At 42.9% G+C, this 27,185-nt stretch overlaps 2 protein-coding genes across 2 annotated transcripts in view; one reads left to right on the top strand and one right to left on the bottom strand.

Moving 5' to 3' along the window:
- The window catches only part of IMMP2L (inner mitochondrial membrane peptidase subunit 2), a 612,206-nt gene that overhangs the window by 270,245 nt on the left and 314,776 nt on the right, over window positions 1-27,185 (top strand). The window lies entirely within an intron of this gene.
- On the bottom strand, window positions 20,434-22,846 carry LRRN3 (leucine rich repeat neuronal 3). The gene has a single exon (XM_054571368.1). The coding sequence runs from the start codon at window positions 22,631-22,633 to the stop codon at window positions 20,507-20,509; it is 2,127 nt and encodes a 708-aa protein (XP_054427343.1). The 5' UTR covers window positions 22,634-22,846; the 3' UTR covers window positions 20,434-20,506.

The raw sequence follows: 27,185 nt of genomic DNA, 5'->3' as shown, positions 1-27,185 counted from the left end.
GGCCCCCTGAAAAAAGCAGGTCTGGGTGTGGTTTCAATGGACGGCTGTGCCCTTCTGTTGTGAACACCATTTCCCTGAAAGGAACCACGCCCTCGCTCAGTTTCAGTAAGAGGTGTCTGTGCGGAATCCTTCCATTTAAAATCCATGGAACAGGAAACTGGGAAGCAGAGGAAAATCAATTTCTAAGAAATAAATGTAAAATGATCCAGGGGAGTTTTTAAAATGTAGATGGGACAGAGCATTTCTGATTTTCTTTTAAAAATGCTATCCCAGAACTGCGGGCCTCTCACAAAGACTGTCTTCTAGGCACTTAGGTGGCCCACAGTGTCACAGATTCATTCCCGGAACTTAGAACACAGAGTGGGCGCTGCGTGATCAGGACCCACGGGTGTTTACTCGTTCACGCTGGGAGGGGGTGAAGGGGGCAGGAGTCCTCAAACATAGATCAGAACAGTAAGTTATTTCTTAGTGGTAGTAGTATAATTTTATAATATATTACCTCCTTTTTAAATCAGTGCTTTTGCTTATTTCTCAGTTGTGCAATAAAATAGCTCTTTCCAATAATGGATTCTTTTTTTTGTCATTATGTTTTCAACCATGTCTCTGACCTTTTGACCTCAAAACAAACATACAAAATAAAACATTGACTAGAGCTCACCCAAAAGTTAGGAGGAAAAATGGGCACTTCAGCTACTGAGTAAGTTGTACTTGGAAAAGGTACACTTCCTTTAAACTTAAAAAAAAAAAAAAAAAAAGGTACACACCCACTCCGGTGCAGGCAGGCCTGTGGAGCGGGTTATGTTCTGCTTTCTGTCCATAACGGCAGAGGTGTCCCGCTCTAAAAGTACAATCAGAAGGCTACCGTTCAGTGTCCCCAAAATATTGGGTTTGGGACAATTGTTCTTGCAGTTGAGGGCTCCGCCATCTCTGTCCTCAGGTACAGGATACTTTCCATTTTAAACCATTGAGGGAGAAGGGCTTTATGTTTTAAACTGCAAGCTAATCACTGCTCTCTTCTCATTAACACACTTGACCTCCCTGGTTTGTGCTCTCGCTGCCTGGCCCAGTTTCTCCGTATCTGTTGATGACTTTGAGACCCTCTGTTGTAGGTGAATCATTTTCTTACTGAATCCCTGCGAATTCACAACAGACTCTCCTCATTAGTGATCTGCGTCTCCTGTTTAGGAAAGAAGACTCTCAAAATGAACACTGCTCGCTGTACTTTTTCTGATTTCTTCAACATGTGCACACAACGGTTACATTTATGGGAATTATGCAGCAGCTTTGTCATGCTCCCGATATCAGGCGTGATACTTGAGTTTCTTATTTCAAATAATAAGCTGTTGGCTGTTCAAACAATAATTAGTAGAGCTGGAGTGAGAAAGACAGATGAAAGATAAATGGTAATTAAGTTTAGAGGGCTCTTTCCCATTTTATGTCCTTAATTTATGGTGGATTAAATATTCTCATATTGTTTTGCCTTCCTGGACACAGATGGGAACAGAATTTGGATGTAGCTCCAAATCTATAATGTCTGCAGTAAAGTCCTAGGGAATGATAACAAGTGTGTTTCTAACTCTGCGTGATTAGTGACTAGATTGAGTTAATTTTTAGTTTTAGGGAGTAGGGTCTGACAGAATGTGCTGGCTCGGGACAGGTTCACAGTGGAGCCCCTGCTTCCCCCTTTTTATCGCTTGACGTGACCGTTGGGTTATAATTTCCCTGTCAACACCACGAGGATGCTTGTGGTGGTCCTCCCTTTGACCAGTCTAAGAGGTGGTAATTTGGGCCACCAATGATACGACTCCAGGATTGGGCGAATGAGTAAAGCAGATGTTATAAATGTACAGCATTATAGACTATTAAAGTCGGAGATCACCCCATGCGATCCTGCTGTGATACCGGAGACGAAATTAAGCCGGGGTGAGATTCAGGGACTGTGTCACGTGTATTTTGCCAGTTGGAAGCCGGACTACAATTTGTTTTGTTTTGTTTTAAATTTTTTGTATTTAATCACCTTATTTTTCCTCATAACTTGTTCCAATAAGAATATATTTATTTTGTAATTAATGGAGAAAGCAGCGAAACTTCCCAAATAGAATAGATGCAGGCTGTCTTGTGTAGCAACAGACTCGGCTCTGCAAGTGGGGATAGGAGTGTCTTTGTTACTCTGGAGCTTCTTGGATTACATCTGAGTTTATGTGTTAATAAAGTGATTCGTGGGGGCCCCTAGATAGCATCAGGGTACAGCCTGGTCAAGCTGTGACGACCACCCACGTGATTAGAGTTGGGTCGTCGATGCCTCCAAGGAGGGCCGGTGGGCTGGAGCTTGTGCTCAGTCACGTGACCACAATCCCGGGGAAGCCCTGGGCCCCGAGCCTCAGTGGCGAGGGCGCCGTGCCCGGGTTTGGCAGGACGAGGGAGCAGGAACCCTGTGGGGAGTCCTTTACGACCCCGCCCTGTGTGTCTCCTCATGAGGATGGTTGGCTGTGTTCTTCCTAGTGTGCCCGTAATGGTGAGCACCGCCCGTCTCTGAGTCCTGAGTGTCTGCGGAGAGTTACCGAACCTGACGGCGGTCACCGGAAGCCCCCAGGTTTGCAGCTCTTTGGTCACATGTGCAGGTGACTTGGTTGGTGACTCCTCCTTTGAGGGGCTCCTGGTGTGAGCGCAGCCTTGGGCGAGACTGACCTCTTAATCTGTGGGGTCTGTGCTAGCGTCGAATGGCCAGCATCAGAATTAAATATATGGCAAAACCCTAGTTGGGGTTGGAGTCGGGGCAGGATCGTCGAAACGCACGTGGCAGCGCGGCTCCCCTGTACTCCTTGCAGCCTTGTTGTTGACAGCTGATTTGCTACAGAGGGAACTGGTCAGGTGTCCATCTTCTCCCGTTGGGCACGGTTGCTTGAAGAGCAGTGATGCCGAATCCCAGCCCCTTCTCCTTTGGGTGGTGTTTTGTTTTCCACAGTAAGGAACTAGTGCTCAAAAGCTCGGGCTGGAAAAGTTAAGGTATAGGCCAAGGGTATTTTCCATAATTGACTAGGTTGCCCCCAGTTCTTAAACAGGTTATAACAAGGTGAAATGGAATTTGCAACATGTAGTTCTCAGACCAGAATCACTGTTACCATCTGGGGGCTTGTAAGAAATAAAGACTTCCTTGTAATCTGTAGTTTAACCAGCTCCCCAGACAAGTCATGTGCACATTAAGGTTTGAGAAACTTTAATCTAAAATGTAGAGATAGTGAGAGAGATTCATATTAAACTAAAATCCAAACCATTTACTTGAAAAAAAAAATGAAGATAAAAATGTTGGCTTATTTTTTCAGGTTCTTTTTCTCAACAGTCAGAATCCATTTGTAGAGGATAAGTTCTTCCATACCTACTCATTGTGATGATGCCCTGTGCTTTATGCCTTTGGCATTTGTTAACATCTGGTAATGTTTCAATATTGCACACAGGTATTAAAAATCAATCTCTAGCTCCTTTTTAAATATGGTTGATTGAACAAATGCGTTTATCTTCTCTCCTTGAAATGTCACTAAAATACCAATACAGAATAAAAGGAAAACATCAACCCACAATGATAAGGAGAATGAGAAGCATAGTGTATTAAACCAGAGATGTTCGTACATTTGTAGTTGTGTGGGGAATCTGGGAGGGAGTTGAAGGCACATAGAAAATTAAGGAAGTGAAAAAAAGAATAAGACAGTCATTATCTGTAGGGAATACAAAACTGCACAAGAAACAAAATAGAACCATAGTCATAGTATCCTATGTAGTTCAGCTCTAACAGATCACAGTTATATATATATGAATGTTGATGAAACTAAAAGTTGTGGTTAATTATATTTGAGGAATGTTTGGGAGGAAGTATGTGGAGGACTATAGGGAGCTGAATTCTCATTCTTCATAGTATTATTTCTGGTAAGTAAATTATGTCTAAGACTTTAATATTGTGTGGGTATGGAATGTGGCATTATCACCAGAACAAAGAGGCTGAGTTAGTGCCAAGTGTCTGTCTTTTGCCTTCTTGCAGCCCCAACTGTCCACAGTTTATGGATACTGAGTGTAGTGACCGTTGGATCACCGGTCTGAAGACCTTGGTGCTGGTCCTATCCTGCCACCAACTAGCCACATAGTTTTCAATTAAAGGCATATTATTCCTAGTTCTAATGCCATTGCGTTAGCCAAGTGATTTTCCTTCATTGTAAACATAGTGGACAGGAAGCAACTATTTCTAGCAGTTCTCTCAATTGTGTTAATTTTTGCTTCACTTTGTTACTTAGCCATTGACCCAAGTGGCTTGAGAATTACTCTTTCAGGAGGAGAACACGCACTTTTTCTTCTCAAGGAGCCCAACAGCGTTAAGAACTTGGAGAACAGCATAGAATTGTTAGTATGAGCAAGGAGCAGGAGTCCTTCAGGTGGATGGAAATGTTTTCAGCTCTCCCACCCCATGGCACTTGTGAGAAGTTCAGATATTTCCAAAATTGCCAGAAGCCACCTGGTCAAAGTGCCTTTGCCCCTTTAACTTAGCCTGTGCCCAGTGATATTGCTTACCTTTCTCATCATTGGCGCTCCAGACTTTTATTAAGTTTGTTGAACAATAACTATAACGTTGAGTGAAGTAGTGGGTCTTTGAAGGGCACTTAGCCATTGCTTTGCATTTCACGTAGGTGAGGGCCCTGCAGGGTAAATGCGTCAGCAGGTAACATCCAGGCTTGACTCACCTGGGCTCAGCGATACAGGGTCCCGTCCAGAAAGCTCACGTGGGCCAGGCCATTGCCACTTCACGTCACCTCTGCCTTTGCCAACCAGCTTCTTACAGGGCGGCAGAGAGCAGGTGGCAGTAGACAGAAGCCAGCGTTTCCTGACGGCAAGCAAGCGAGCTCGTCAAGGGGACAGAAGAGTCCGTCCTCTTAAATCCCGAGGCTCCGTCTGTCTCTGTCACTCTCTCCCTCTCTCGCTGGCCCGACTCGGTTGTTCCTTTGTTCCTGCCTTGCCTTTTAGTCTCGTGTATCTCACTTTTGAGGGGGGGATCAATGTGCTCTATTTGTATCTCTCTCTCCTGCTTTTTTTCCCTCCACTCCCGGTCACCATGCTCCAGAAAGTAAGGTGAGCAGGAAATGGAATTTTAGTTGTAACGGGTTCGCTAGATGAGGCCATGGGAGGTACAGAAGCAACAGTAGAAATAGAAGAGGAGTTTAGTTTTCGAAGAAGTTGTGATGCCGACAGCACAGGGCAGTCCTGTCAGAGGGAGGCTTCTTCGAGTTTTTCCTGCTGCTGGGGCACTGGAAGGCGAACCCAGACTGCGGCAGGTGGGATGCATCTTAGCAGCTGTTTGGTCTTCCTCGCTCAAAATAGGGCTTTAAATTCAGGGGGGAAAGGTACAGTTTTTATTTTAGAAAATGGAGACTTCTTGCTGTTTTTATAAAGAGGACGGGCAGGCACTATTTCCTGTCTTCTGTTACAAAAAGAACAACTTTGTAGATAGGAGAGATGATTAACTTGCATATCCGGATCAGGGTAATTCCCATTATCAGGAGTTTTCACAAAATGCATCTGGAAGCCACTTAATTGCTCTGGCATCCCTTATCTCCTTTTCCTTGTCAGAGTGTTTTCTACCATAGATAATTCTCTAAGCTCGAGCAGGCGGAGGTGCTTATCTGGTTCATCTTCACATACCCTGAAGCTTCTAATGTTTTAATTCCTTGGTAAATACCATTGGACAAAAAAATAGCGAACTAGTCCAGTCTCTGGTCATTGTGCCGGTTTATTAGAATCATTTAGGATTTTGGACTCTGGATAATGGTGCCACAGAGATTCCCAGAGCGGTAAAATTGTGTCTTAATTTAGTCTTTCATTAGCTCAGTTCCAGAAATTTTCTTCATTATGCAGTGTAAATAGGGCAAAGATAAAAATTCAAGGTTTGTCCCTTTTGTTGGCAAAGTACTAGCATCCATTGGACACCACATGCCTTCTTTGCTCGCTCGCCCGCCTATTCTCACAAGAACCAAATAGGATTTTTAATAAAGAGATCAATGGAGATAATTTTTAAACTCATGGAAACTAAAAAATATTTAGCAAAATGGTATTTTCTGCTATATTTATGGTATTTAAGGCATCAGGTCTTTTAATACTTAATATTTTAATATTTTTCCTATCTAGATACAAGTGATTCTCTTTTTCCTTCAAGGATTTTATAAGTAAGCTACCTTATTTGAAGGCGCACAAATGCTAAGCTATTTCAGGCCACCAACCACATAATATCTGGTATTCTTCATTGGCAAAGCAACTCATGATACTTTTAGGTTTGTAGGATCTGAATATGACTTAAGGTGAATTAAAAACTAATGGGACTATATGTCAGTAGCCTTATCCCTACCTTTTTAAAGCTTTGTCCAGTTTTTTTACTGGACTCCTTTAATTTATTGTAAGTACTCAGCCTTTGGGGTTCTAGCTGTAAGCTGGCCTAACTTGGAACAAGCAGTGCCATTTGTGTGTGGGTGGCTGCTGAAATTTAAGATGGTCCACTCTGGTTTCTCTTCAGACGGTATACATCTTTTGCTTCTAAAATTTAGGATGAATTAAGCAGTTACATCTACATAAGAAGCAGTGAATTATATGGGGCAGGGAACAGTAGGTTTGCATAATACAAATAAACAATGGAATAATTGATACATAATAATGCCAGCGTAAACTCCGTGTTTCACGCGCTCACGACTGCAAACCTACTTTGGTCACCCCTGTCTGGCCCGTGTGATGAAAAGGAGCTGCCAGCGCCGCACACAAAGGCACAGTGCTTCCCTCTCGCTTGGGCCCTGGGTCCCCGGGGGCTCACGTGGGGCTCAGGGGTCAGGGCTCAGGGCTGCAGGGCGGCCAAGTCCTTGGGCAGAGCCCACACCTTTGAAGTTATTTTCTTTGTGAGACTGTCCCCTTCCTGCGCTGGTGCTGAGCTGACACAGCACGGCCACCTGTAGCCGGAGGGATCTTGTTTCCTCCGGCCGTGCAAAGGCAGCCGCTGGCCGCAGGCAGCGGGGCGCTGTCAGCGGGGAGTGGGGCACCGCTCGGCAGTTCGAAGCGTGGCCACGCAAAGCTGCAGCGAATCCACCTGTGTTCCCACGGCATTTGGCAATGAGGTTTTTAAAGTATGATTTGCTAACTCATTACATGAAAGTTTTCACAAAAATTCAACACTCGTTTCTGTTTTTCTTTGGAAAAGCTGTTGGAATACCATCCGGTTTGAAGAAACTGAACTGCTTTTGACTCTGCTTTTATTATTCAGAGCACTGAGGTGGTAATTTAATATCTTTACCCCTCAAATCAAATTATTTTTTCCCCCTGTCATTTACTCAGCTTCTTGGCTTATCAAGCTTGATTACATTTGCCTTTTCTTACTTTGAGAAATGTGGTCTGAAAGTGTGAAATAGAAAAATTCATCTTTCTAAGTATATAAAGCAATATGCTAGTGTTTTGTGTAAGTTTTATTTTGCATGATAGAAACTTGTAATTGTGGCCTAATATCTTTTGAATTTTAAAAAAAATTTTTGCTTTAATTAGGGAATGGTGAAATGAATCATCAGCAATGAAATAAACACTGATTTTTAAAATTCTTCAAACAGGAAAAAAAAAAACAAAACATTTTTACAAGGCGCCTAAATGTCTCTCCCAGCATGATGATTAGTATACATTGACCATAAAATGAATCCTTCTGGAAAATTGATTTCACTCTTTTTTGTTTGCGTTTTTATTACACCAACGTGAACGCCTCAGAGAGCTGAGGTGGGAGAAGTTTAACACCCCTCATCCTGTGGTCTGCCAGCGGCTGAACTGAGCCACTCCAACTTCGCGACAGTCCAGCTTGACAAGAACTGCAGTTGACATCCTAGATTTACTCAATTCTCTCTGCTGGTAGGAGGCTGAGTTGTTCCCCAGGAAGGACACAGTCACAGTCTAAGCCCAATCCCGTGAAGGTGACCTCATTTGGAAGTAGGGTCTTGACGGATGTAATCAAATTAAGACGTGGCCATGCTGGAATTAGTCCAATGCCTGGCGCCTTCAGTAAGAGGGGAGGGCGGCCGGGGCAGAGGGGCCCAGCGGCATGGCGGGCCGGGGCGGGGGGCGGGGGGACGTGTGGGGCTTTGTTCTGGCAACCCTGGGAACTGCTATGACACACTGTTCCCAGCTGAAAGCCATGCAGTCTACCAGGGGACATTCTTGCTTAGGAATCTATAAGGAGTTTATCTGAAAATCCCCTGATTTTGAAATTGTCAGATCTCTTTCTACCCTTTGAGAGGTTTTTAGTTTTAGTATCTTGAGACAGATGCATTTTAGGGATATTAATTATATTCCTGTAGGCCATTCTCTAACCGATGGAAAAGTTCTGAGCGTTACAGTCCTACAGATTTGGGTTTTAACCCCAACCCTTCCTTTGGGGCACGGTGTTCAGCTCTTCTTAGCCTCTGTGTCTATGGACTGTGTTCACCTTCTTCTGCCTCTTCGCGCAGCTCTCTTCAGGGGCTGCTGCTGCTGCCGCCTCCTCTCTGCTGCTTCCCCCCTAGCATCCTTGAATGAACAGAAACAATAGTCAGCTGTGAGCTAATAGCTGCCAAAAAAGAAAAAAAAGAAAAAAGAAGCTAAGTGGCAACACCACAGTAACTGCCTGACTTGCGGTTCGTTTCTGACCATGGGCGTGCCAGGCGGTGCTCAGTGTTTTTCAAATTGCAGGTCCTGACTCATTAGTTAATGAAATCAATCCATAGGTCATCCAGCATTTTCAGAAACAGAGCTAGAATAAAATAGAAAACATTGGTTTGCATTGTGCAGAGTCAGAATAATGTATGTGTGTGAAATGTATTGTTTTGCATCTGTGTGCCACAATGCATTCTCTTTATTGTAGTGTGAAACATAATTAAAAACAAGCTTAGAAGCCAGGTAGCTTCATAGACTAAATCATATGTAAATTGCACTGTGCGTTCGCTGCCCTGCGTCAAGTCTCCCTCCGTCCCTGCGGGGTGGGAGGAGGTGGTAAAGGGTAACGAGCGAGTCTCTTTCACGAGTTCTCTTTCTGAGGAGTCGGATGGTCTCTCTGGCTGTGACTGACAGCTTGTCATTCTGTCCACATCTCTGGTGACTGCAGCGTCACCCTGACGCCATGGCTCTCCTCCTCTTCGCCGGCACGTGGTTTGTGTCTGGCTTTATCCCCAAAGTACGCCATCAGTGAAGTCTGATTTCCAGTGACAGAGTCTCCCAATTCTGTGTCCTTATGACACTTGCTGATGTTAAGTTATTGGAAGAGCCACCCCTGCTGTCCGCTGAACCACACGTGCCTGCGAGGCCGTATTCGTTCCCGTGGGACGTCCTACGGTGTACAGCAGGGGTTTGCAAACTGTGCGTGTGTGTTTGTACATGGAGCCCAAATCCCCTGTCACCCCGGCCTATAGGCACTTACTAGGGAAGCCTTGGCTGGTTCCTCCCACTTTCTAAACCTAAATGTTCTCACCTATAACTTAAAAGATGGCTCCTGATAGACTCTTCCCCATAGGGGTTCAGTGCTAGGGACTGGCATGGGCGAATTGCTGGTGATGAGGACATGGGCGATGTTGGGGACCATGGGGCTGGGCCCCGGGGGGATGGGCCTGGTCTGCCCACAGGCGGCCCTGCTTGCAGGAATGTGGTTAACCTGGCTCCCCCAGGCAAATGGAGATTCGAGCCGAGCACACCCAGAGCGCTGATTCTGTGTTTAGCGCTGTGTTTGAGAGAGGGTTTAGTGACTGGGGTCACTCCCAGAGAAGAGGGGCCTCGCTTGCTTTGAGGGCCTGGGGCCGAGAACACCTGAGGGCGCCATCACCGAACGGACCTGCAGAGCTGCCCTGTGGGGCCTCCCTCACCTTTACCCTCTTGCTCCCCAAAATGAAACTGGGGTTGGTTAGAAAGAAGCACATTCTCAGTTTACCATGAGGGGAAAGTGTTTGTACTATGAGAACTTCTCAAAATGTAATTGGCTGTGTAGAAGGGACCGACCTGGTGGAAGATGGTAACTTCTGTCCCTCGCCCCTCATGTCCCCGCAAGATTCTGGGGCTGGGAGGGAAGGTGCTGTCTTCCTTTCTGAAATGGGAAGCCGTTGGGGCTGCTCTTGAAGTCTGGGGAGCTCTAGACTGAATTAAGATTTAAGGTAGTAGAATCAGAAAAAATACGTAAACTGTGGAAAGCAAAGTGACAGGATTTTTAGAAGTATATGTAAAGGACGTGGGGGATGTGAGACTGTTTTCTTGAATTTTGTATAATAATCACGTGTCATTTTTATAATGAAATATATTAAGGTAAAATATATAATCATGTCATATTTTATTTTAATATATTTTAACAGAATAATGTGACATCATGAGGATAAGTGTAAGGTGACAAGTCAAGGAAAACTGTAGGAGAGGTTTAAGAGAAAACCTCCTTTCCGCAGCCAGATTTCAAGATCACAGGTCGGCTTCCTCAGTTCAGCAAACATTTATTGATAAGCCCGCTGCCACCACAAACGGTGCCCTCCGATCTGTGACAGCGCTCACACTGGAGCCGTGGGAAGATTCGGTGGGTTTGCACGCGTGTGTGCTGATAGTTTTATTTCATGTCTCCTTCCCTGTCACCAATAATTCATCAAGGTGGGTTCGCCTAGTTCCTCTGACATCACAGAGCAGAGGTGGAGAATGGACTCAAATGCCAGACATTTGAAAACATCTTATATCTTAAAACGCGCTTTGCTGATGTGTAATCAGTAGAATTTTATAACATTCCCGGAAGTTTAAGATTTTAACTTTGGTTTTAAGATCTAGGGCTACTGATCTTCCAGTTCTTCTAGCATCTGAGAGAGTCTGGCTTCAGTGGAGCTAAAACTCAGCTTGTTCTTTCAAGGCAGTTTGAGCCACATGCGCGTTCTTCCCTGGCGTTGTGTGTGCTCACACTGAAGTCCTTTGGCCTGAGGACGATTGCCTAATGCGGGGCGAGTCACTCCTCTTAATAAAATAAAAAGAAATTGCTCTGTTGTTGGGCTCAGTCAGCATTGTATCTAAAGGCTGCCGGCCACCCCCTGTTACCAGGGCCACGGGAGGCGGGCAGGCGTGCCTGCCGTACGAGGGGGAGCCCCCCCATTCGGGGCCAGCCGCGGGGCGCTACAGGCCTTGCGGGCACAGCCAGGCGCCAGCCTGCAAAATGTCGCGGGAGGTGCATGTGCTTTTGCCGTTTATTTTCTGTTTGGAATTTCCCCCTTGGTTTTAAGTGAAAATCTCCAATGAAGTTTTCAAAAAATATTGAAGAACTGAAACAATAACTCATTTAACAATCCAGGAAACACAGTTCCCCAGAAACACTTTTGAGGAAATTTAATAGCCCAAGTATCTCTAAATGCTTATGCTAATGCTTTCATCATCTTCTATTATATTTAATATTATGTGTTATGTTTATTATGTCTATTAATGCTTATCTCCTCTATTACTATTAAAGTGCATCTTGAAAATTGAACTTTAAATTATTGTGACTTAATGCACTTCTTTACCCTAAAACCTATATTAGACTTATATTGACAATCTGAATACAACTTTGTTTTCTGAGGAGAGCACAGTGGTGAGAAAACTCTAGAATGAGTGTCTGATTCATGTGTCAGTACCTCTACAAATACTCTTTCTTCCTTTGAATTATTTCAAGTTCAAGGCCTCAGCTGGAAAAGCATAATAGAGGGTGATTATTTCCTATTATCTGAGGAAAGTGATATCTTTGAGATCCCTTTAGAACTGTATTTGGTGCAGTAGAAATATAACCCAAAGAAATGAAATGCGATTTTTTCCCTGCTTTTCCTACATCTCTTTTTATACTTAGCTACTTAATAAACTCTATGTAACATATATGTGAAATCTCTGAAATAGAAATACGATGGATAGTGGAAATAGAACTGGATCTGTATTAAATTCAAAGTTATAGACCCTAATTTTACATTACATTGCCCAGAATACCTAGGGTTTTTTTGTTGTTGTTTTTTGTTTTCCCCGTTGAGGAGACAGCGGAGAACTGGAGTCCCATTTTTACACTCTGTTAATTACATGGGAGTTGGATTTTTAAACTACCTGAGAAACTTGGAGTTACAGGACAGGCTCAGGAGCGTGACAGACAGCGCAGGGAATGCGGTCAGTAGTCCTGTAGCGACCGTGTGAGGGGCCTGGTGGGCGCTGCAAATATTGGGGGGAGCACTTTGAAAAGTACGTGAGTGTCTAACCAGCATGCCATGCACCTGAAACCAGCACAGAGTAACACTGCATGTAAACTGTAACTGAAAAATTAAAAAAGTACAGCTGAGACCTGGGAAAACATCTGAAATTAAGCTAACTTATAAATGACGGACTCTACTAACCTTGAATGTGAAGGATATGTGTCTCTGAGGGGAATGCTTGTGAGTATCTTGAGAGAGAGAGAGAGAGAGAGAGAGAGAGAGAGAGTGTGTGTGTGTGTGTGTCGCATTAGGGAAGGCCTGGGGGTGGGACACAGCATGTGCCCACACGTAAAGCCGTTTTGATTTCCGACTTCTCATGCTCCCAGCCTTGGAGAAGTGGGGCCCGGATGGCGGACTGGAGGTTGGCTGCAGACGGAGACAGAGCTGGAGTATGGAAAGCTAATGTTCGCGGCCTTATAAATCAGCCGTAGCGTTTTCAGCGTGGTCGAGTCACTCTCCCCTGGGCTATTAGTTTCCACCATGTTCAGCGACAGAGGTCGATTTTTTCACTGCTCTCTCCATTTTTCCTTCCTGAAGCCAGCTCCGGTGTTCTCCGTCTTCAGAACTCTCTCCCAGGCACTGCGCACCCCGATGCTCTTCATTTCTTCAGCCTGTTGCCGTCTGCACGCAGTCAGTCCCCAGCCTGCTCCCAACATTGCTCTGCGCTCTAACTGGGAGAGTGTGTAAAAATGGCCTGTTTTTAGAACTTTTTCTGGCTCCTTTATAATAAACTGTAGCCCCCAAACAAATATATGTATGCTCTCCCCATGCTTACCATATTTTTTAATCAACCTATATTGTAAATACCAGAGCCATTTGTTGGTGTTTACCTGTAGACTGAGTTTTCTGACATCAGGAATTTTGTCTGTCATAGATGCTGTGAGTCTCTGGTAGCTAATATAGTGCCTGGCACATAGTAAATCCTCAGGAAATGAAGGATGCGTGAATAAAATTCATGTACGAATGAAAACATGGGCCACTCCTTCTCTGTTTGTAAACTTGGCTACTGTTATTTTCCAGTCTCATTCCTTAGATGGTGTTTTACCATAAAGAGAATTCATTAAAGAAAAAAATCCAGGTGGAGACATATCATTTGGAATAGGAACATGGGTCAGCCTAGTGACTTCCAAATATTTGCAGAAAAGTTAGCAGTCGTTGAAAACGGAGGAACTTCTTTACATACAAAATTATTTTTCCATGCCAGTTTGCCTTCATAGCAGCTCAATAAGCTATGAAAGTGCTTGTTCATTTTAATGGACTGCCTTGTTTCTTCTGGAAAGTACAGATGACCAACTTTCTACATGGGCATCTCTAGGTTTTAATCATATAGATAGGTTTGAGTGTCAAGTTCTTATTTAATATTTTTTGCTACCCCACTAATCAATAAACAACCCATGTCATCTAACCTATATTAAATAACTTGGTTCTCCTAGAACAAATTCATTCATAGCATTCCTCAGACCCAATTCTTAAATTCCAATTCACAAAATAGAACTACTCAGAACCCAAGGTTTGCATTGCATGAAATTTATCCAACAAAGCTAAACTGTATCAGAGAGAGAGAGAGAGAGAGAGAGAGAGAGAGAGACCGACCAGAATGCCAGACTCATAGTAAGATGCATTTAAGACCATAGCAAATTAGCAAATAGTTAGCCTGGCACAGTAGATTGATCCTTCCTTCCTTCCTTCCTTGAATCTTGCTATTCAGGTAGATATGAATGTGTATTTACTCAACTATAATACTACGTTAAGAATATATTTAATTGTATGCACTTTATGGGCTAGAAAAATACCTCAAGCATCATATTGCCATTTCTGGACCGAGCCTGGCCTGAAACGCATATAATTCATTAAACGGGGAACCAAACTCCCCTTATCCTCTCACAATTGTTTCTGATGTAGTTCCTTCATTTAATGCAGTCTATTAATCCCTATGTATTTGTGTACGTAAAGATTTTGTTAGTAGAAAGGAATGTATGTTTTTGTTCTTTTTCTATATCATATTCACAGTTTCAAGTATTTTTATTTTTACACTCAAGGGTTTGAATTGGGTAGTAAGAATCACATAATTATTTATAGCCAAAATGGATAAATTTATATACAGTTTTTTAATCTGATGAAATAAATGATTTAATATGAAGATATATACAGTACAAGGTTGGTTTATTCACAAACTGACAAGGAGACAGGGAAGGGAGTGCCGGGAACCTTATTTTGGAGACGTGGTTTCTTGTTCTCCGTTGAACATGTGACTCTTCTCTGAAGCCACTGTTAAAGGAAGGTCTACCAGAAGTACCTGACATTAATTCCAGTTCTGATAGTTAATTAATTTTTCTGTACTCGTCTTTTGAACAACTCTTGTGGCGTGTTTGACCGTATGGCTTTAATCATGGCACCTTGGATCGTGTTAGAACGGTCCCGTCTTGGTCAGCCTTGAGTCTGGCTCCACGCATGGCAGGGAGGGTGTCGGGCTGTGGCTCACTCCACGCCGGGATTGGGGGGGTCCATTCATGTTCCGGCCTCACTCCATTATTTGTTGCGACATGTTATAAATGGGTATCGCAGTTGGAATAGAATCAGTGACTTCAGACATGGAGCCATGTGTTTTAAGGAAAAGCTCGATTTTCCTCACAATGGTTGCATGATGCTGTTGGCTTCTTGAAAATATATTTGACTTAGAAAATATAAATAGAAACACAAATTACTGTGAGGTCTTCAAATGCCATTACAGTTCATGCTTCCAAAGGCCTCCCAAGGTCAAGCTCAATTCCTTGAGCTATGCTTTGTTACTCTGGGCCACTCTGCTACAGTCATTTGGAAATTATTGAATAGATGTGATGCTTGCTGTCACTTTATTACTTATTTGAATGCCAAAGTTTGATTTGAAGAGAAAGTTCTATTGACATATCTGTGATGTATCTAACCCCTAAGTTGGTATTGAGTATATGGCTTATTTAAAAGATAAGCTAAGAGCCCTCTGAGGTATATTACAGTGAAATGAACCAAGTGAACTGGAACAGGCCAATTCCAATCTGTGGGCTGGTCTATTTTCAGTGGGAATAAAAAGGAATTGTGTCGTATTTCATATGATACCTTCTCCACTGAGAATACTAAATGCTTACTAGTCAATTCGAGAGCGCCGTTGTTAAATCACTAATGAAATGTTTAGGCCAGTTTTAGAAAATAACCTATATTTTACTAAAATGGTCTTTTTTTAAACATCTTTTAATAACTTATTCTAAGGACTGATTACATGGATTGTGACTACTGGGCTTAACTCTGATTTTTTTTTCATTTTATTCCTGTCTACAGATGGTGTTTTTATTTTTTCCTTGATTCAGAGGTAAAATAAAATAGACCAAGTTGATGGTCAGCCTTAACAATAGATGAAGTCCTCACTTTTCAAAGGAACACACAAAAGCAGCCACAGTTCTGTTGAAACAAGTCCATTTCTTTCTTTTTCCAGAGCTCTGCAACACTGAGTGTAGTGTTTTGATTCGAGACATGACTTTGCTCCTCCAGGACAATACTGCCATGCTCCCAAGTGACACCCTAGTGAGCAACGCATTATTCAGGGTGAAGTGAAGCCATGGACGTGGGGGCTATCGAACTAAGTGAGGAGACCACTGTAGTCTTTCTGTTTGGCTTTGTCCCCAAATGACCACTTGGGATGTGTGACACAGTAAATACATCTGTGACAACCATTTTCTTAAAAAAAGACACCAAACAACTTTTACTTATTTGTTATAATTTGTTTTGGGAAATTAAAGAAAAAGAGAGAGAGAGAGACTGGATCAAAGGAAAGGGGACACAGTATAACCGCTACTCATTGTCCCTCGTCTCCAACTGGGGTGAAGCCCAAGTGGCCGCCTAATGGAGACATAGATGAAGGGGGACCAACCCCCCCCCCGGGATTTAGTTATAAAAATGTGCATTTATTCTTACATGGTTAAACTTCAGTCACCTTCAAAGGACTCTTCATTTGATGCAATACACCTATCAAGACTTTTTTCCACTGCTCAAAACAGTTTTTGAACTCATCGATTTTGATGCCTTTTAGAGCTTCTGTCAGTTTTTTGTTGTTGTTGTTTGTTTGTTTGACCTCTTCCACATCAGCAAAATGTGTCCCTTTGAGGACTTTTTTTCATCTGGGGAAGCAAAAGTCTCTAAGGGCAAGATCGGTGACTAGGGAGGGTGGGGCTTGGGGGTCACACTGCTTTTAGTTAAAAACTGCTGAGTACTCAGCGTGCTGTGGGCAGGTGCACTCGTAAATCACCCACCATGAAATGGGGAAACACATTCAAAGAGTCTTCAAAAACAATTCACTGAAGCCGAATGCAGCCTCTCACAACAACACCAGCTGGTGCACTGATACAGATTGGGCCCTGAAACACTCACCTAGCGGGGGAAGCCTGCACTATCGGTGGCCTGCCCTCCAGGAGATAATTCTAATTTTTCGGGAGGTCTCCTCCTGTTCAGTAAGAATTTCTTTCTGATAGTTTTGATAGCTGTGGGGATATTTTATCAGAATTTTTCCTTTTTAGCAAATATGTACTTTTAAACTTTTAGTTGATTTTATTGTTCGATTTGTTGATTACTGACATATCACTTCTCATTTCTCATGTAAAAAGCTAATCCATGGAATTTTAAAGTTTTCCTTCGTAGTTGAAAGATCTTGTAAGAATTGATAAAGTTCTCTTTGTAAAACAAACATTTCATCAGAACTAAATTACCTTCTTAATTTACGTTCTTATATTTTTTGGGCGATCAATCTCTTTTTAAGGTAGAGGAAACATACAGTTATCCATGTTTCTCTGCCTAGAAATAGTTTATGGTAAATAGACATGCTTCTTGATTTAAGCAGCCTTAGGATGGTATTAAGCTAGTTTCTATATGTAGTGCATAATAAATAATAAATTTGAATTAAGTTTCCATATCAGCATGTTGTGATAAGTAAAATATTTTAGACCAAGTAAAAAACAATCCATGATTTTCTGATTATTACCGTTCTTTGAAATTATGGACTGCCGCTGGGACTCTAGTTAAAGTAGCATAGTTAAGATGGGTTTGTGAAATCAGCATGTAATCCAGTAGAATCTGAGCCCCCATTGCTCAGATTCTGGTGAAGAATTTCTTCTGTTCACTTCTGTCTTTCCAGTGACTAATAGCCATTCAGATATATAGATAGATATATCTATCTCTCTATAGATATATTTTGAATGTAAATAAAATATAGTTCAATGAATAGATGAAGGAATTATAATTTTAAGCTTAAGCTTGCTGACATACAACACTTTTTGTTTAAGTAAAATAAAGAATTAAGAACTGGTATCAACATCAAAGGGCTGATGCATGTACCATAAATATATTTCATTTTTTTCCTATAATGCATTTGATTGGCAACATATTATTGTTTTACTTTGCTGACAATAAGACATTTCTCTCCTCATTGCTTTTATGCATTTTTTTTATTCAACTGGCTATACTTACTTTTAAAAATTGAATTTTATTTTGTAGTGTAGAATAGTGTAAATTAGACAATATATGTATTTCTTTAAATTTGTTTTTGTGAAAATAATGTTTTCTTCCATACAAGATGAGGGGATCATTTGGCATTCATAAATATACAAACTTCAGAGTTTCATCATAGCTAAAGTTTGCCTTTGCCACCCACATGAGGTCACTGAATTGTAAGTTATGTTCCTTGAATACTTTGACCAGGACATAGTTGACTTTATGAGAGATTTAGAGGTAACGGGGGGAAGCATAAAATGCCATTCTTGTTATCAAAGCAAATGTTTTTTTCTCTCTTACTGTCAACCTAGATTAAAAGTTAATCAAGTAAATATCATGTTTTTAGCTTTGAGCATCTGTATTTATTTGGCTATGACAAAAACTCTTTCTTTCAATGCTGAGTATTAGATACCTATTTGGAGTGCTTATTTGCTACAACTTTTCTAAGAAAATGTAGCCTGAAATGGATTATCAGCTTTAGGATGTTTGTTATAGTTCTGTATGCATATAGGTTTAAAAGAGACATACAAGATACCTGAGAAAGTCCTTGCTGATCTCTACAGTACCTGCATCCTAATAGGTCATATTTCAGCTCCCATCTTTTGACAGCCTGGCTCTTTGGAAAAGCTCTGTCCCTGGTGCTGAAACATCTCATGATGCATGAGCACGTCTTGCTGGTAAATTCTAACGTCAGCCACTGCGTGATAGCAATTCATCGGGATGTAAAACCCGTGTTTGGGAAGCACACTGCATTATCAAGTCTCAAATTTTGTTTGTGTTAAATTAACAGTTCTTTCATTTCAAAGAGTTCATAACAATTACCTTCCACATTGTGAAAAACAGCTAGGATTTAATTAGAAACCATCAAGCTATCTATCACAAAAGCAAATGTCTAGTATTAGCAAATAAACTGATATGACAACAGTAATGGAAGTATTTACAGGACAGTGACATGTTGATACTACATAGCAAGCTACTGTAAGAGAAGTTGAACACTTGATTAGGAACAGGTACAGGGCAATTAACATGGAAACCTTGTAGCTTTGCAGAGATGAGTGATTTGCCTATGAAAAGTATGGCTTATTATCTCAGGTGGTTTTCCATTCTTTCAGGATATCTCCTTTGTACACAAATACATTTATTTTGCATGGCTATGGGATTTGGTCTGTAAATACAACTAAAACCCTAAAAGATACTGGCTGGGTTTTTTTTCCCCCAAGTAAAAGTTATATGTTACTACATAAGACTCTTAAATAATTATGTTCCTGACAGTTAAATTCAATGATTCTCAATTTTTTAAGCTGTGTTTTTAGGTGCCTTAAATGCAGTCATAGAGAACTGCACTTAATTTTTTTACTTTGAATTTTTCTGAGAAGATTTTCTTTTCATTAAGAAAGCTGTCCTCTTAAATTTTTTGTTCCACTCTGGAATTATCTGACTCACGCCATTTTTACACTGGGGTGAAGTAGATAAAATGGAGAACTTCATAAAATGGAACCTATAAACTTCTACTATGAGTTCAATAGATTTTAAAGGAAAATTCTAAAATTTTAGTCTGGGAAAATCCCAGTCTTCTAAAATTTTAAAAATCATTGTTATTCTGGGGTGAAAGGACCATCCACTTTGATCAGAAAGACTTGAAGTCAGCACCTGTTAGTTGCTATACAAGTGTATACATGTCCTTCTTTTGGGATCATGTAGAACATATTTCATTGCCATGTTTGCAACACAGGAAACTACTGGATTATTTGCTTGTTATTGCAGCACAGAGCATTAAGTGTTTAGAATCAGAGAGAGATTTGAATACTACACGTAGATCTTAAGCCCTGCCAAACTTTGGCAGTATTTTCTGCAAAGAAAGCATCTTAAAGTTGAGTTACTGCTAATTATCAAAATAAGAACTTTCAGTTCCTCAGCTATTGATTTACATTATGTCAGCTAACTAACTAAATCCACTACAAGGGCTTCTCTAAAGAAAAGGGAATCTTTAAGTGAATACACAATTTCCTAGGGGATTTCTTTTCATCACTAGTTAAAGGGTTAAATACAATGTTATGATTGCCTTTCAATATTGATAAAGTACCTTCTCCAGTCCATTTTTGTGCATTATAAGAAGGTCGTTACAGCACCCAGTAAAAGAGTCTTACTCTTAGCATTTCAGATTTCATTTTAGAAAAACACTTTTAAAAATGTTGTCATTTAAATGATATCTGGTCAGATGGCATTTCCCAGAAATTATTCTTTATTTAAAAACAAAAACAAGACAAAAGCAATTGATTTTAATCCAAAATGTATTTTTTCTTATAAAAGAGGTCCACATACTCACTGTGTCTACTCTACAGCATTTGTCCATTTTATTACACCACGTGTCAATTCAAGTTTATCTGGTCACTGCAAAAGCTCGTGGCTAATATGTGTGATACAACACAGTAGGAGGTATTGCTCAGTTCCACTACTCTTATATACTTAAAAAAAATACAGAAATGCTTTTGTCCACTGTAAGTGCAGTCCAGACATAAAAGTTACATGAAAGTTCTAGAAAATGGAATTATCTTATTTGGTTGCCACAGTACCCATTGAAGCCAGTGAATTAAAATGCTGAACTTGTACAATTTCCATTGGTCAGGAGCAGCATCGGTGAAGCTTAAACTTCCTTCTAAAAAGTAATATTTCTCTGCCTTTTTTCCCCCCAAGCACAACTACCGTCTTGAGCTTTTCTTTGAAGTAGATTTAGTCAGTCGTTTTTAAGATATATCTGTTGGCACACCTATAACAGTTGCTTTCACTTCCAGTGCTGTACTGTTTTCTTTGCCTGCTTCCCAGAGGCCGATCAGTGGAGGGTAAAGCTCACCGAGTGCGAAGGTTGGTTTCTGTAAGTAACTCCTCACATACCTTTGTCCAACATCACAGGTCATTTTATTAGAGAGCCAGCTGAAAACACCTATCACGCCAATAATCCCCAGAAAGCCTGCAAGGCAGACCATAAATGTTGTGATGTTACCCTTTTCATAGTCTTTTCGATCAGGGTCCAACTCTTTTGTGGTGACATTGACACACTGTTTTCTGTGTTTCTGATAGATGGTGGGGACATCAATACAAATGTTATACTCAGTGGATGGGTTCAGATGAGTGAGATTGTATACCTTGACATCAGAAGGTATTCGAGCACTTTGGGCGGCATGGGAGTTGTCTGTCTTGACAAAGGCTGTCCACTTCACGCTGGATTTGAGAATCTTAGAACTTGCCTTCCAAGACAACAGAACTGAATTGGCCTGAACATCTTTTATTTTAATGTTCAAGGATCCATTGTTATCCCGAGGAAAAGAACCATCCACTTTGATCATCACAGACTTTAAGTCAGCACCAACCAGATTAGTTGCTATGCAAGTATATAACCCTGCTTCTGCCACAGTTATGCCACTTATATCTAGCGTGCCTTCTGAATGGACGTAGAACTTGTCTGTCAGGGTGTTAGGCAAGAGTTTCTGACCAGAAGGTGTTACCCAGTAGATTTCAGGCTGTGGCTCCGCGGTAGCTCTACAGTGTAAGGAAACATAGCTCCCAGCTTCTAAATCCAGGTTGGAAGGAAAGCTCTCTGGCGCTATAAGAGGGAGACAGATTTCCATCATTTCCCGGAAGTGCACCTGCCGGACATTTTGGCCTTGGAATTCGGGTGGGTCCACGCAGAAGAGCGACTCTGGCTCCATAAATCGAATGTTGGTTTTGTTCATGTTGATCCAGCGGATGACACAGTCGCACCTGATGGGATTGCTGTGTATGCTGATCTCCTTGAGGCTGGGCAGGGACTCGATCGTGCCGTGGTACAGGGCGCTGAGGGCGTTGCTGTTCAGCATGAGGGACTCCAGCTTGGGCAGCCTGAAGAACGCATTGGGGTGAATGTAAGACAACCTGGGGTTGTTTGTTGCTTCTATTTTTCTTAAATCCGGCAAGTTGTCCACAGCAAGACTGTCGATGGAAATGAGCTCGGGCATGTTATTTATCCCTACCTCCTTTAAGTGTAGCATATTGCTAAAATCACCCCTCTGGATTCTATTAATGGGATTCTTATTGAGATCCAGAAATTTGAGGTTTGCAACTTTTTGAAGAGCAACGTGGGGCACTTTCATAAGCCTGTTGTCATAAAAAGAGATGCTTTCTAAGTTTTCAAGCCCAACCAAGGCATTATCTGGTACTTCCGTGAGGTTTATACCTGCTATCACCAGGCTGCGAAGGTTGATAAGTGGCTTAAAGTTCATGTCTTTGATTCTGATGATTGGATTCTCCCCAATCATCAAAATCTCCAGATTGGGAAGAGCGTCGAACCACTTACTGTTGATCATCTGCAATCTATTTGAATTGAGATGAAGTCGAAGAAGATTGTGTAGGCCAATAAAGGCTCCTGGCGAAATCGCAGAAAGCAAGTTGTGATTAATATAGAGCTCCTGTAAGTTGCTCAGTCCAGACAGACATTTGTCAGGCAGCTCAGTGAGTTTGTTTTCCTCTAGGTACACGGAGAGCAGCTGAGGCATGTTTTTGACATTAATATTGGTGACCGAAGATAAATTGTTTTGTGATAAGTCCAGGCCAGTAAGGTTCACGGGCAAGTCTATGGAGTGTTCAATTTCGGCAATGTTGTTCGTCTGCAGGAGCAGAACCTGTGTGTCAGCAGGCAGCCTGGCTGGGACATTTAAGAGACCTAAGTCATTACAATCCACAGTAGATGCGTCCATATAAATGGATCGGGGTGTAAACCAAGGCCTGACTTCACACGTACATAATTGTGGGCAGCCTGCTTTCTTGTCTACAGCTTGCACGAGTGTCGTGATCGCTAGGCTCAGTAGCACATGCGTTCGGAGTGGCATGCCCTTCATCTTAGCTTTCCTCCTCAGCAACAGAACGGGCTCTGAAGGATTCCACAGTCACTGCTAGTACGTTCGGCGGGGGCCGACTGACAGGGAAGACGGCTGCATGTGTCACACGATGAAGGCCGTGGGCCTGCAGCGCCTTCCTTCATGGAACTCCGTGCCGGCGCCGCGGTTGTCCTGTCCAGAAATGTCACACATATTGGACAAGGGAAGGCTGCTGTCGCCTCTGTGGGAGGGGACCGAAACGCGTTTTGAAGACGGAGTGAGAATAGATGGTCACAGGAAGTTGAGCAATTCATTTATTTAGGAGTGTAATATTCAAATCCCGCACTAGCTCAGTACTTGCAGGAATAGCAGCAGCGTGATGCTAACTATAATAAAATAAAGTATAAAGGAGAGAAGAAAAAGAATTAGTCCAAAGGGAAAAAAAAATACCGTCATTAATATCAATTAACTCATTACAGTGACCTCACGTATATTCTTAAAGTTGATGGTTAATTCAATATGTGACTTCAGCCTTGATAGTGATTGGCCCAGACACTGGACAGGCTGAGAAATGGAATCTTTAGAAGGCTGAAATTACAATAAACATAATGAACATGCTTCCACAATATTTCTGTTCTTTCCAAATTTTAGTTGTTTGTACCTTGTAGTTGTATTTATTATAGTCGTCATTCTCTTTGACAATTAGTTTATGGGAAGAAAAGAAAACCTTTCCATGGTGATAGGCTTTGCTCCTCTTCGACAGGCAAAATTAAAGGGTATAAAGAAACGATAATGTTCGGTTATAATCAAAGGCATTAGCCCGCGGTCCCTCTAGTCCCCAGGGAATAACTGTGACGTGAACTGGAAGTCCTCGTATTCGGCGGGACTCCCCGTTTTCATTCCTACTTCTCTCCATGCTCTCCGTTTTAGCAAGTGACTTCAATTTTGCAGTATTTGGAAGAGATGAAGTCTGACTTGCCATAGATGTACCTGTATGTTGTCATTCTTGAGGGGAATTCAGATTAATGTTTCACCGTTTTATTTTTCCCTGAAAATAACTTAGATTCCATTAGTCACTAACAGTGAAAAAAGTAACTTTATTACAGCAATAAAACAGACGCTTAGCTATTCCTTCTTTTAAATGGATACTGATGTCTTTATCACATGAAAATAGGCAGTGCAGAACCAAGCTGCAGTTCGACCATGTGCCGCGCCTGAAGATGCCCCGCTGCCTTTGCACACACGCTCCATGGGCGGGGGCGCGGCCGGCGAGCCCCGCAGGCACAGGGTCAGCCCGCGGACTCGGGCGGCCAGGGCGGTTCCCTCGGGGGCTCGGGCTCGGTGCTGGGAGCACTTGTTCCCTCCCCTCTGTCCAGCGGTGACACTCCTGCAGGTGTCCGTGACTGACTCTAAGACTGAGACGGGGGCTTCAGTGACAGAGATAAATATAATTGGTGATGCTGTCTCTTTGGAGAGAAACTTCTTTTTCATTTAAAAAAATTCCTTGTTTTTCAAAACTATAAAACATTTACAACTCAAAGTCACACCTGATACTCCTCTTACCCTTTAAGATATGTGATTTTTATCTAAAGCCAGATGCTAAAGTTCAGATAAGTACTAAGTTATCTTGAATTAACAGTGTCTGCTTTTCTTTTTTTCTTTCATCTCTTTATCTTAAAGGAGCCTTTCAGCTGTTACTCATAATGGCTTTTTTTTTTAATTTTCTTTTTCAATTGCAGTTTACATTCAACACTACTCTGTGCGCGTTTCTGGTGAACAGCACAGCGCTCACACCACCGGGTGTGTTACAGAGCTCCCCCCGGTATTCCCAGTGCCCGGGCGGCACCGTGCCTGGTTATTACATTGTTACTGACTGAATTCCCTGTACCGTACTTTACATCCCTGCGACTATTCTGTAACTACCAATTAGTACTTCTTAATAACTTTTTAAAGTAGATTCTGAGCCCCTTGAGGAAGTCATCTAACACAGCTCCTCCCCCACTGAGGGTGCCTGAGAAATGCTTAGCCCACGGAGGCCCCGCCGCCCGCAGTCCCCTCCTTCCTCCCTGTCCCCCACTTCCACCTCCCTTGTGCACACAGCCTTCTCTCTGCTGGTAGAGCCAGCCGCGCCTCGGACTCCTCTCCCTGCCTGGAATGCCTGTTTCTGTGTCTGAAGGTGACTTGCGCCTCAGTTCAAGCCTCGCCTCTCTGGGGAGCCCTCTGCATGCCCCCCACCGCAGCTGTCGTCAGCTGCCCCCACAGTGGTCTTGGCTCGGGCCCCTGCCCGCCACAGCCCCTGCCCGGCGCCCGCCTGCCCACGACTGCGAGCCTGCCGGACTTTGCTCGCGCCTCCCAGGCCTGGAAGTTACAGTGTAGTAGGTGCCCAGGAAATGTTTTGAATGAACCAAAACAGAAGTCACGTTAATTCATGAACGTATATGCCGTAGTCATCTTTCTCACATAATTTCGGCATTTCAGTCTGTTCCGTTTCCTAATTTCAATGTTTGGCTGTTTTAACATACATCAGTGTACCCCTTACACAGAATGTGTTAGCTCTGTCACCAAATCCAAAGGTTAAATAGGAGTGTAATATAAAGGAACATTAGACATTAACAGAAAGGGAGTCTCACATGTGTAGTTTTTCCCTTAATTTACTCAGTCACCCTTTACTGAGCACCTTCTGTGTCCCAGGTAGCGGTGTGCTAGCTGGAGGACAAAACTTGGGCTTGGTCTCTCTCCTCCGTCAGCAGGGGTCACAGGGCACCAGGTGGTTACAATTCTGTGTCAGGGCGGACATGCCACCACAGAGGAGGGGCGCCTGAGAAAACCCAAAGAGCAGCCTGTTGCGTCTTCATTCCCAGTGTGGACAAAAAGCCGAGACACAGAGGGCCACACCCGCTTCGGGGTGTCCCAGGAGCGGCTTGGCTGGAGAAGTCAGGGCTGCCCGTGCGCGGGTCCCCTCCCCTTTGTCCAGCAGCTCAAAGCCACGCCTGTGCCCCCCCCCCCCGCCGTGTCAACAGCAGCATTAGAGACATTAATGATGAAATGTGGCGGGGGAGGGGGTTTCACAACACTGCTTTTTATTTGGAAATTATTCCTGGGAGCTTTTTCTGACATTTGTACCTACTTCTAATTAGAAACTCTTTTCTGACCTCATTTCATCATTGTATAGCCTTGTGCCAGAAGCAACCACATTTGAGCTAGATTTGTCTTGGAAGCTTTTGGATGTAAGGAGAGTTCTTATAGTGGTGAACAGATTCAAATTTTGTTTGCCCAGACTGGTAGGAAGAAATTGTCAGCCCAGGAAGCACAGTAGGAGGTCTGGACATTGTGCCTTTCTTCATGGTAATATTGATTTTTTTCCCATGTCTTTGAGCTGATCATGCTGATTCACTAATGGACTGTTTGGCAGGAGTTGTTTGTGGAGAGGAAGGCAGTGCTAACGCCTTGCAGGGCAGCTCTTTATGGGTTTCAAAGCCCTCTCTTACTCATTGTCTATTTTATATTAACAATGACCTTGTGAGGGGCGTGGGGAGGGACTTTGGTTCTGGTTTTTTAGGTCAGGGCATGGAGACCCATGTGCTGAGGTCACACAGCTAACAAGTGATGCTGTGGGGTGAGAGCCCAGGTTTTGTCTTCAGGACCGTGGCTCTTCGCAGTAAACCTGCATCGCGCACACACGTGGAGAAGAGATGAAAGACTCTTTAATATCACTTGTTGTTTTACTTCTCAACAGAGCTGGCACTTGCTTAGCCTTCAGCTTTTCAAGTTTAGAAGACTAGTTTTATCCCTCTGCTAATAGTGACTAATGTGAGATTCACACTAAGCAAACTCGCGAGGGCCCAAACCAGAAGCCGGCACTGCCGTGTGGTGAGGCGCGTGGCAGCCAAGAGCACGGACACCTGACTCTGTGGGCCAATGCTTTTCTCCATTTTTTAAAACAGGGCGTGGTCCCTGGCTGGTGTGGCTCAGTGGATTGAGCACCAGCCTGTGAACCGAAGGGTCGCTGGTTCGATTCCCAGTCAGAGCACATGCCTTGGGCAACATGGGTTGTGGGCCAGGTCTCCAGTTGGGGGTGTGCAAGAGGCAACTGATACACATCGATGTTTCTTTCCCTCTCTTTTTCCCTTCCCCTCTCTCTGAAAATAAATAAATAAATAAAGCCTTTAAAAAAATGGACTTGGACATACAAATTATGAGTTTCCAGCTGGCTCTCAAGTCTAGAATCCGAGGCGGGGAGTCAGGATCAGAGCCCGTCACCGTCATGGTTGGGAGAGCCTGACGTGCGCCCTGAAGGAAAGGTCACCTTGTCACAGGAACCGCCGTGGCTCTTAAGCCGCAGGGCCCTCGGCGTAACTTGGGTCTCAGGCCTCTGTGCCGGGAGGCTGTTCCTGGGTTCGTTCTTGGTCACTCACGTCTCTGTCCTAATCATGTGTGTACATTTCTGTTTTTCCTTTGCTGGACATAAAGTTATTAGACATGAGATTATTAGATTATTGTGTCAACAGACATGCAGTTATTAGATTATGAGTCCCTTCCTAGATGAAGAGGCTTTTATTATGAGGGACTGTGC

Source organism: Pteronotus mesoamericanus, unplaced genomic scaffold (assembly GCF_021234165.1).
Source record: "Pteronotus mesoamericanus isolate MK-2021 breed Mesoamerican mustached bat unplaced genomic scaffold, CSHL_Meso_final contig_220, whole genome shotgun sequence".
NCBI classification, from domain to species: domain Eukaryota; kingdom Metazoa; phylum Chordata; class Mammalia; order Chiroptera; family Mormoopidae; genus Pteronotus; species Pteronotus mesoamericanus.
Note: the sequence above shows the minus strand (reverse complement) of the source record. Positions and strands in the feature narration are given on the sequence as shown.